We start from the raw sequence: 10,812 nt of genomic DNA, 5'->3' as shown, positions 1-10,812 counted from the left end.
GATTACACTCCGTACTTACTTGCAAGGTGAACAAGGACAACACATGCTTACCCACCTTTCCCCCCGTTACTGGGGCTCTCACCCAACCCTCTCGATTGTTAGCTGAGCATGCTAAGTCCGGTAAATTATACACATGCGGACAGAGCACCGTATCGTAACACGACTGTATTTCGCGACGAAGATAAGTAACAAGATGTGGAAATGCTGAGTTCGTACAGAACCTCGTCCCGTCGTGAACGTTAATGCGTCATACCTCGAAGAGTCAATCTGTGTATGAAAGATGTACCGACAATGGACAAATTTACCTATTGCAGCTGTGATTATCATACATTATCATATCATAATTATTATTACAGTGAAGAAAAAGTGGCAATCAGAATATAAAATAATGGAATAAAGTGGTTGGGAATTACTCGCAATCATGAGCTTCCAAGTCTGATGCTGATCACTGAGCTGACAGCGAACAGAATCGGTAAAAGTAGACTTGGCTATCACATGTTAAAATCGAATGGTGTTGAAATTTTACCATTTCGAACTCTTGTATCAATGTTTTACCACAAAATACAATTTCGTCTGTTTGGCATATTAGTATACAAAAAGATTTGAGGCAGTAAGTAGTTTCCGTTCCTATTTTAAAAACTTACGCAAAATAAACCATTGATCTAGAGTGAATGTTTCAATGCCATTTTTCTGCAACAGAAACTTGTGTAAAATAAACCACTGATATGGAATGAATTTCAATGGCTTTTTTTTTTTTTTTGCAACAAACTTACGTAAAACAAACCATTGATCAAGAGTGAATTTTTCAGTGGCTTTTTTTCTGCAATAGAGTATTTGTACTGTCCATTTTTTATAGTATAAATCAGTCAGGATTTGACAAAGCGAGTTGAGGGGATATCTTAAAAGGTATCCCCTCACCCTCCCTTTGGTGCCATTCTTGTGTTCACGTGTGTACCCGGCTGGCGGGTTAACTCTAACGCGATATAAGAAATGTGGGAAAAAAGCAGAAAATTAACTCTTTTGACACTACAGAGGTGTCAGTGATATTTTTGCTACTCTCTCTCTCTCTCTCTCTCTCTCTCTCTCTCTCTCTCTCTCTCTCTCTCTCTCTCTCTCTCTCTCTCTCTCTCTCTCTCTCTCTCTCTCTCTCTTCTTCTTCTTCTTCTTCTTCTTCTTCTTCTTCTTCTTCTTCTTATTATTATTATTATTATTATTATTATTATTATTATTATTATTTCTCTCTCTCTCTCTCTCTCTCTCTCTCTCTCTCTCTCTCTCTCTCTCTCTCTCTCTCTCTCTCTCTCTATATATATATATATATATATATATATATATATATATATATATATATATATGAAGAAAGTTGGGAGAGGGGTGAGGCTGGAGCAAGATGATGAGAATTAAGAGGGAGGAAGCTTGAGAAAGAGCTGGTCACCGACGGAGGAGGGGAGTGAGAAGTGAGGTCACATGGTTGCAAGAGAAGGTGAAGTAGGGAGAAAGAAAGACGGACAGACTTGGGAGCGGTAAAGAAGGGAAATGGAGCGATAATTGAAGAAAGAAGTGGAACAATAGAGTGAGTAGCTCATAATTGAGCTAACAAAAATTGCCACAGCCGACTATATTTCAAGTCGTCTGGGCGGGGTATTGGGAAAAGTTTTCAACTAGCAATAATCGCACCTCAGTTAAACCTCATTGGTTACGATACTGCCACTGCGCAAAGAGAGAGAGAGAGAGAGAGAGAGAGAGAGAGAGAGAGAGAGAGAGAGAGAGAGAGAGAGAGAGAGAGAGAGAGAGAGAGAGAGAGAGAGAGAGAGAGAGAGAGAGAGAGAGAGAGAGAGAGAGAGAGAGAGAGAGAGAGAGAGAGAGAGAGAGAGAGAGAGAGAGAGAGAGAGAGAGAGAGAGAGAGAGAGAGAGAGAGAGAGAGAGAATAATAATAATTTAATGAGGAGTCATAATGACAATTAAATAATAATAATAATAATAATAATAATAATAATAATAATAATAATAATAATACATATACATACATACACACACACACACACACACACACACACACACACACACACACACAGACACTTGCTAATGCTGGCCACTCAGTAGGAGGTCTCAGCCTGTCGCTGGTCAATTTCTGTTCATGTTCTCTCTCTCTCTCTCTCTCTGCTACACACACACACCTAGGGGTAGTGGTGTGTAGAGAAGTTAAGTTATATAGAATTTGGTATCTGGTGGCCACTGTTTTCTGTTTTCATCATTCAAGCTTACACTGTGTTAGATAGTTCCCACAGTACAGTGTGTGTGTGTGTGTGTGTGTGTGTGTGTGTGTGTGTGTGTGTGTGTGTGTGTGTATGTATTGTACAGGGTCCGAGCTAAAGCTCATTTGTCCTGTCTCCATATCTGCAGTGTGTGTGTGTGTGTGTGTGTATTTACCTAGTTGTATTTACCTAGTTGTATAATACAGGGTCTGAGCCAAAGCTCAATTAGTCCTGTCTCCATACCCGAATTTGTCCAATTTCTCTTTAAACATGTGCACACTCTTCGCCGCAACTACCTCTTCTTTTAAGTTATTCCATATTTCAACCGTTCGATGCGGAAAGCTGTATTTCTTAATATCTCCCAAACAACGACTCTTCTTTAATTTCTTCATATGTCCCCTTGTACGTCTATCTCCTTCCTCCACTTTTACAACTAGGTCATCTCTGTCTATCTTCTCCATGCCATTTACTAATTTGAACATTGTTATCAGGTCTCCTCTTTCCCTTCTTTCTTGCAGTGTTGGTAATCCAATTTCTTCCAGTCTTTCCTCGTAACTTAGGTCTTCCAATTCAGGTATCATTTTCGTAGCTGTTCTTTGTATTCTTTCCAATTTCCTTATATCTTTCTTTTTGTGTGGAGACCATACCACTGCTGCGTATTCCAGTTTGGGACGTATCATGTGTGTTATGATTTTCTTCATCATTTCTTTGTCTAGGTAATTAAATGCCACCCTGATATTTGCTAGCAAATTATATGTAGAGCCAAATATTCCATTGATGTGTTTTTCTGGTGAAAGCGTGTCTTGAATTATTACTCCCAAGTCTTTTTCTTCTTTGCTCTTTGGTATTGTGATTCCTCTCATCTTATACTCCCATGAAGGTCTCCTTTTACTTCTTCCCATCTCCATTACATGGCACTTCTTTATATTGAATTCTAATTTCCATCGTTTACTCCATTCATAAATTCTATCAATATCCCTCTGTAGTTCCTCACAATCCTCTTGGTTCTTTATTACTTTCATCAATTTTGCATCATCTGCAAACATATTAATGTAGCTATTTAAACCCACCGTCATATCATTTATATAGACCTGAAACATTATAGGTGCCAACACAGACCCTTGTGGTACTCCGCTTGTTACTTCGCACCAACTTGATTTATTATCTCTGATTACTGTACTCATTTCCCTACCTTGGAGATAATCCTTCATCCACTTAAGTATTTTTCCTTTTAGCCCTCCTCGATGTTCCAGTTTCCATATGAGGTGTGTGTGTGTGTGTGTGTGTGTGTGTGTGTGTGTGTGTGTGTGTGTGTGTGTGTGTGTGTGTGTGTGTGTGTGTGTGAGAGAGAGAGAGAGAGAGAGAGAGAGAGAGAGAGAGAGAGAGAGAGAGAGAGAGAGAGAGAGAGAGAGAGAGAGAGAGAGAGAGAGAGAGAGAGAGAGAGAGAGAGAGAGAGAGAGAGAGAGAGAGAGAGAGAGAGAGAGTGATGACATTCACAAAGAAATCAGAGAAACAGAAAGGAGCACCTTGTGAGGGATGATGGCCAAACATGAGGGCATGGTATACTAAATGCAGGGTACATACTTAAAGTGATGGAAAGATATGCTTCCCACATTTGGCCTAGAAATACTGACATGATAGCATGAATTTAACACAGTTTCTGCACATTACTACTATTATAACTAAATAGAAATACAAACATTACCAGTATATCCACTTTTCAAGATATAAATAAGTGCTCAGTGTTGATAACATGAGAGATCAAAACCAGGGCAGATAAGAAACCACTTCAAACATCCCACTCATCTGTGGAGGAAACTGATAACTTAGCATCAGCAGTACAGGGCAAAGGGCAGATACGTAGTTAACTTACCCTATCATCGCTTCTGAACTTGTGCTTTACTATATATAATCATGATCAAAATGGCCTCTAAGTTACCATCACACTTCCTGGTTTGTGAATTACATTAAAGCTGCAGATGTTTATTCCATGTGTCATTATGGATGTTGATAGTGTATGATCTAATATTCTGTGCTTCAATACAGGTTTCTAAAGACAAAATGAAGATCAAATAATTGTAGCCATAAATATACTCAAATTGACTTTACACTGATATGAAAAGTTACATGAAGACAGATAATTTCTTAAAAATATCAAAACTACTTTAGAAAAGGATGGCCTTTTGCTTTATCATAGAAGCCTTATCACAACAGACATCACAGCAAAGTAACTGTAATACAGAGTTATTTCCAACACTGTCAAAGGGATATGATTGTTCACAGAAAATGCAAAAAACATTTTCTCAGTGGAAGGTGAAAATTATGAGGTTGGCAGGAAATTACTTCACAATGACAAACTAATTTCTTGTATTTCACTTCTATCCATCTCCATTTCCTACATGCCTATAACATGATCATGTAATTCCTTGAAAAAAGGTACTATAATGTGGTTATTTCAGGGAAAATGGATAAATGGAAAGGGAATTTTAATATAGGTATGTACACCCATCAAAATGTTTTTTATTACCGAAATTGACCGCAACAAACACTGTTACGTGATGACTTGTGGAGGTCATTACACCTTCCTGTCTCTCCAAACTAATTTAATCCTGACTGCATGTTGTTTGCCAGAACTAAGTAACATTGCATGTTGGGAGCCTGAATAGCATCTTGTACCATTCCATTAGTGTGAACACAGCTTTTCATTCTGTCAAACATATAATGGTTTATGGAGTGCATTCGCCACATCATACCAATGTCATATAGTATATCAGTCACAAATTCACAAGTAATTAACAACTTGGCACAGTAGGGTTACCAGACTTGCACTATACCACACAGGTTATACCAGAAATTGCATATTGTATCACACCGTAAAGGTTATGAAAATTTTTTTAATTGGTGTACATATCTTCCTTTCAGCAAAAAATGTCTTACAAGACTATTTAAAATACCCTCTTAACTCTTATTCTACAAAAAGTGAGTAGAAAAGAACTTTCCAAATAGGTGGTCCACTAAGTTCAGGAGGATTTTTAATACTTTTCTCTCTTAAAATAGTTCAGGTCATAAAAAGATAGAAAAAAAAGAATAAGCTAAAGTTCCAGTTTACCAGTGAAAGGGATAAAAGATTAAAGGCTGTGATTAACTCCCGAAGGTGAACAGAACATGGATGAGAGTAAGAAAGTAAGTTAGTTTTATACAGTTAAGCTCTTAATCAAATGATTGATGATTTGTACAAGTTAAGCAGTTTTTAGGTGATAAAGTGAAGTAACCAAATATAAAACTGATCAGGTCCACCTGCATCCTCATTATTTCATCATGATAAGTAACCAAATATAAAACTGCTCAATATTTCATCATGATAACTAGTATAAAACTGCTCAGATCCACTTGCATCCTCATTATTTCATCAGTCATATTTAATTTTGAAAAGCAGGCTTTATCTTTTGTATGAACACACTTTGTTCTCTGAAAGTATCTCAGTAAACTTCATCAGCAGCATTATCAGCCTCTCTGATTCCATCTAAGTCAAAGGCATCCCCAAAATGTTTAAGGGAGTGGTTAAACCACATATCACACTATGTCTGAGTTGTAATTTGCAAAGTTACAACTCCTCATCTCATATTTCATATCTATTTTCTACCTGGCAAACAGAGAAAACCAAGAAAATTAGATGAGGTGGCACATGATATGATGTGAACGAGGGCAAAGAAGGAAGCGGAACTGTCTGAGGCAGAATTAGTTTTTGTGTATTTTGTTTATGTCATGTCATTTACCTCCTTTGTCAAGATTTTAGTTAAGTGCATGCCTTCTAGCAATTTACAACCCTCTGTAAAATATTTTATTGTGCATCTAGAATTGTAGATATTCTCAATTACCTGCACAGTCCAAGCAACATAATCTATCTTTGAAAAATAACAGCATAATATATACACAAAAACATATTTATCAGTAATTATTTATCATAAAACAAACAGCTACTGCACTCATCTATTCATCTGTATCAAATTCTAATCAAGAACTACTATTAAGTCAATGGGTGAAGTAAGTTTCCATTCATGCATTTTGAAACACAGTACATACCTATAAGCAAGCCTCTCATTCTTAAAAAAATAATAAATAAATAAGTAAATAAATAAATAAAAATAATAATGTGTACTGTCATTAAAATGGCACTGTTGGTAATTATAAAGGCTTGTGTCTATCACATTTCAATTACTAATAAACATTAACAACATTTTCACTTACTTGAAATCTCTTGGAAGAGTTTTGTATATCTGCCAGATGGTTAAAGAACCTCCAAGGCTGATGTACAAGGCTGAGCACAGTGCTATCACAAGGTAGATGTTAAGGTTGATGGCATACCAAAGGACACTGGTCACCCCAACAGCTATAGCAGAAGGCCACATTTTGTCTTCGTCTACCCTTCTTTTCCAAAGCAGACCTCAACCTCTAAAGCTTGAAGTGAAAAGGGTGGAAAAAAAATCAAATTAATTTTTTAGTACACTTTCTAGTACTTTTCAAGATAAGTAATCAATTCTTCCTCATAACCAACCTAATTACACATCATGCAGTTATGCACTATAATAAACAGGAAGAACTGTAGAAATGGTATTGGAAATGAAAGCTGATAAGCACCAATTCCATTAGTTGAAATTTAAATAGTGATAATTTAATTATCAATAGAATTACATGTTTCTGGACACTGTCTGCATGTGTGACTGAGCTCTTGGCCTGCTGTTCAGTCCTTGACTGTTTCTGCTCCCTGTGGACAATCAATTATAACTGCACTTGGTCTTATCATAACAGCATTCACTATCAGCAAATTAGAGAGAGAGAGAGAGAGAGAGAGAGAGAGAGAGAGAGAGAGAGAGAGAGAGAGAGAGAGAGAGAGAGAGAGAGAGAGAGAGAGAGAGAGAGAGAGAGAGAGAGAGAGAGAGAGAGAGAGAGAGAGAGAGAGAGAGAGAGAATGTCTATCAAATCTTTGAATTTCAATCAACTACTGCTATCTCCTCAAAATACATCTATCCATACTGTTCTTCTACTGTACTTCAGCTGGCTAACATTTGGCAATACTACTACTACTACTACTACTGTTGCTGATACTACTACTACTACTACTACTACTACTGTTGTTGTTGTTGCTGCTGCTCATACTACTACTACTACTACTACTATTACTACTACATCTAGGACTATTATGACTACTGCTATTATAATACCTATTATAAATACAACAAAGAATCACATGGAAGTGCTTTATAAACCAAGTATTTAACAACAAGGAAACAACATTACTAGTTTGCAGGCAATCAATCCTTGCTATTTTCTTAAAAATTACCACAAACTGCTAAATATACCATCAAGTCCACAGAACATTTAGATATGGAAATATTACGATGTACATGAAACCTTTATAGCATCAAACTTTCTTGTCTGTTTATTTAACAGCTTCACATTTTATACTGTTTAATGATGTATTGTACAATAAATATTCTGTTCTGCTCTGCTTTCCTAGCCCACGATTTCAATGGATAAATCTTCATTCATTCCACCATGTTGTCATTCTATGCATCTGGGCTGTACTGACCCATAGTTATCAGTAAACTAGTGATGTACTGTTATCAGTACATCAGTGCAGCTGGAGTACTAATTTCAACCACTTATTTGCAGATACATTACTGCTTTTACAGGTACATTTATTTATTTCATTGTGAGGTAGCCAATATATGTTTACTTCTACATTTACTTCTACACTACTCATCATCACCAAACATAAACTTGAGATTTTACATTGTTGTTATCAATATATATAACACTGGTGAAAAATGATAACAGTAATTCAAAATAATATTACTGCATCAGCATCTATCATTACCTATTAAGTGCTGATATGGAGTACATCCTACATACATCTGGCTCGAAATTCATGCAGATCTTACTCATGATAACTCATGTCCCTTGAGTGTCAGTATGATGCTTTCATTAAATAGCTTATATTGTGCCTCATGATTTGCCGTGAATATTCAAACTCTTTGGATAATGAACTTTGACCAAGATCACATTCAAGAAATACAAAATCATAACCTTATAAAAACCTAAACCAGCAGGATAACTTTTATTCATTCTTTTTTGTTTATAATCTGTCTATCTGAAGTTTAATACTTCCAGTAAAATCACATAAAACACAATCTAGGGGTGTTCCACACATCTAAACTATCTATGAATGCTTATCTATGAAAAAATAGTGAGAAAATAAGAAAGTATCATGTGTGGTCCCCACCTCTAACAACTGTATCAATTAATTGTATCTAGAAGTTGATATATTTCTTGTATCAAGATTTAAATGTAGCTACTGATGAAGCATTAACTATGTACACTATTCTGAGAGTGTGTTCCATTTGTTTGTTATTCATAAAGGGAAACCATTTCCTTTGATGGCTGTCCTCTAGTGGTCTGGTTTGGCAAACTTCAAGGAGTGACTAAACAATCTGTTACTGTTGCATCAGAAAAAAATCTGGTGTAGGGGATATTCTCAAAGCCATGCATCTGTTTGTATGTTTCAATCATATCTTTCCCTTGTACTATGGGCACTGAGAGTCTGCAGGCCAAGGCACTTGGACCTCTCTTTGTAAGATAACCAGCTCCATACCTACATTGCCAATAACACATGAAATAAATATAATCTTCCTTTCCCCTAAAAATTGTTAAACAATGTATTTATGAATACATAATAATAGCCAGGCAACAAAAAAAAACATGCCCTTACTATAATAAACTGTTGCTTGGCTTGTCAGTATCTCTGGTGGCTAGTAACTAATGTACCATATCATGGACATGTTTGCTTATCTACACTACAGCATTAAGTTCTTCACTCTGGATACTATTTTAATTTTCTCCCTAAAAGAAATGTATTCTGCAACTTGACAATATCTTAGGGGTAATATACTTGATGAACAAGAGCTGCTGTGGTATAGTGAGATCATGTGCGCTTTGGGGTCAAGGTGTCAAAAGGCACATGGGTTCAAATCCCCACCACAGTCTGAGGGTAGAAAGGGGATCTACTTGGGATAACAGTTCCCAAATGCCAAATCAAAGTCCTTGATAAAGAGGCACCATCCTAGCCCTGATAAACGACGGAAACCAGACATAAACCCCCCACCACAAAAAAAAAAGTATATATATATATATATATATATATATATATATATATATATATATATATATATATATATATATATATATATATATATATATATATATATATATGAACATAAGCTATTATTAGGATACTATCATATTATCATATTTCTCTTCCCTAGATATTCGACTAACTGGACATACAATAATTCCCTGTAGACATTTTCCCTCTTGGATATAATATATGATATGTTATTGAAACAAACCATAACTGTTGCTGAAAACCACTTAGATTGGATTAAGTTAAGCCAACTATATGGTGTAAAAAAAAAAAAGAAAAAAGAAAATGACACCCCTATCCTTAAGAATATATGGCGAGTGTGAGAACTGAATAATATTGCCAAAGACAAGAACTTAGACTTTAGTTATGTTAGATAAATTATAAAAAAAATGACAAATGAGTCAGGTGGAACAATGCTTCCCAGTTGGTCTATTTCCTGGTGGGTGTGATGAAAAATGAATAAATACAAGGTCCAATAGGAGGCTAAGTGATGAATATAAAGGAGATACATTTTAAATAAGTTCTCATTTGGGTTCCTGTGATTTTGGCTTGATACAACAAAATTCTTAAATTATGAAATCTACCAACCCTCAAAGCTATATGGAAAGTCTACCAACTGTCAATTCCTCAATAACTTAAAAGTTTACCTATATATAAAAAAAAAAAAAAAATCTTACCTACCAATCCCCAAATCCACTTACCCTCAAAACTATAAATCAAACAATACTGAAAAATATCCGAAGTCTATCAAGCCCCAAAACTTACCACACAATCCACCTCAAATCCATGAAAAATGTTGTTTCTTGACTTAATAACAAACAGTCCAGATAGATAATTAGAAACCAACACTTGTTTGCAATTAATGTTACCAATGTCTTTCATCCACACCACCAACTCCTCACTCAGGTGGCTGAAGTATACTTTAAAGTACTCACAATGGATGAAATGAAGCCTGCCAGTATCCTTGGTGTGAGTGTGTGCATGTGCAGTTAAAAGAGACACGGGAATGTTACCACCACAGTCATTGTCTGGCGCGGGACCCTTGAACTTCCTACCAGCCTTTCCTTTGACCCACTTTTTAGCTTCCGCGACACCACTTCCTCCTGACCTCACAGAAATTCTTACCCTTCTCGTGTGATGGTGTGGATTTTGGTAAATTAAATGCTCGACTAGGAGTGTCTTAGTGAAGAAAGTAAAGGAGGTTTTTCCTCTGATTTTTTTTTTTTTTCTCTAAGTTTTTCAGTGAGTAGCTGGGTAGCGTCTTAACTCATGTCATATTTTTTTCCCCTTCTTTCTTTTCTTTAGTCCATATAAGGTTAGCCAATGGACAAAATAAGGCTAGAGTCGTGTTTGTAG

The 10,812-nt window shown here is 36.1% G+C and overlaps 1 protein-coding gene and 1 non-coding gene across 4 annotated transcripts in view; both read right to left on the bottom strand.

Annotated features, from left to right (window-relative positions):
• Positions 1-10,546, bottom strand: part of LOC135106418 (long-chain fatty acid transport protein 4-like) — a 47,154-nt gene extending 36,608 nt beyond the window's left edge. For 2 of the 3 annotated variants that reach the window (XM_064015418.1, XM_064015421.1), the window contains exons 1-2: positions 10,392-10,546; positions 6,504-6,713 (exon numbers count right to left, since the gene is read on the bottom strand). In XM_064015418.1, coding sequence (XP_063871488.1) covers positions 6,504-6,664 — 161 coding nt within the window. In that variant the 5' untranslated portion in view covers positions 6,665-6,713; positions 10,392-10,546. Of the gene's footprint in view, positions 1-6,503; positions 6,714-6,947; positions 7,090-10,391 lie in introns of those variants that run through there. The other variant, XM_064015420.1, reaches the window with a different exon arrangement.
• On the bottom strand, positions 1,582-1,722 carry LOC135106658 (U4 spliceosomal RNA). Its single transcript, XR_010271398.1, has one exon. It is a non-coding gene; the product is annotated as a U4 spliceosomal RNA (small nuclear RNA).
• Positions 10,547-10,812: the final 266 nt, after the last annotated feature.

Source organism: Scylla paramamosain, chromosome 13, assembly GCF_035594125.1.
Source record: "Scylla paramamosain isolate STU-SP2022 chromosome 13, ASM3559412v1, whole genome shotgun sequence".
Classification (NCBI taxonomy): Eukaryota; Metazoa; Arthropoda; class Malacostraca; order Decapoda; family Portunidae; genus Scylla; species Scylla paramamosain.
Note: the sequence above shows the minus strand (reverse complement) of the source record. Positions and strands in the feature narration are given on the sequence as shown.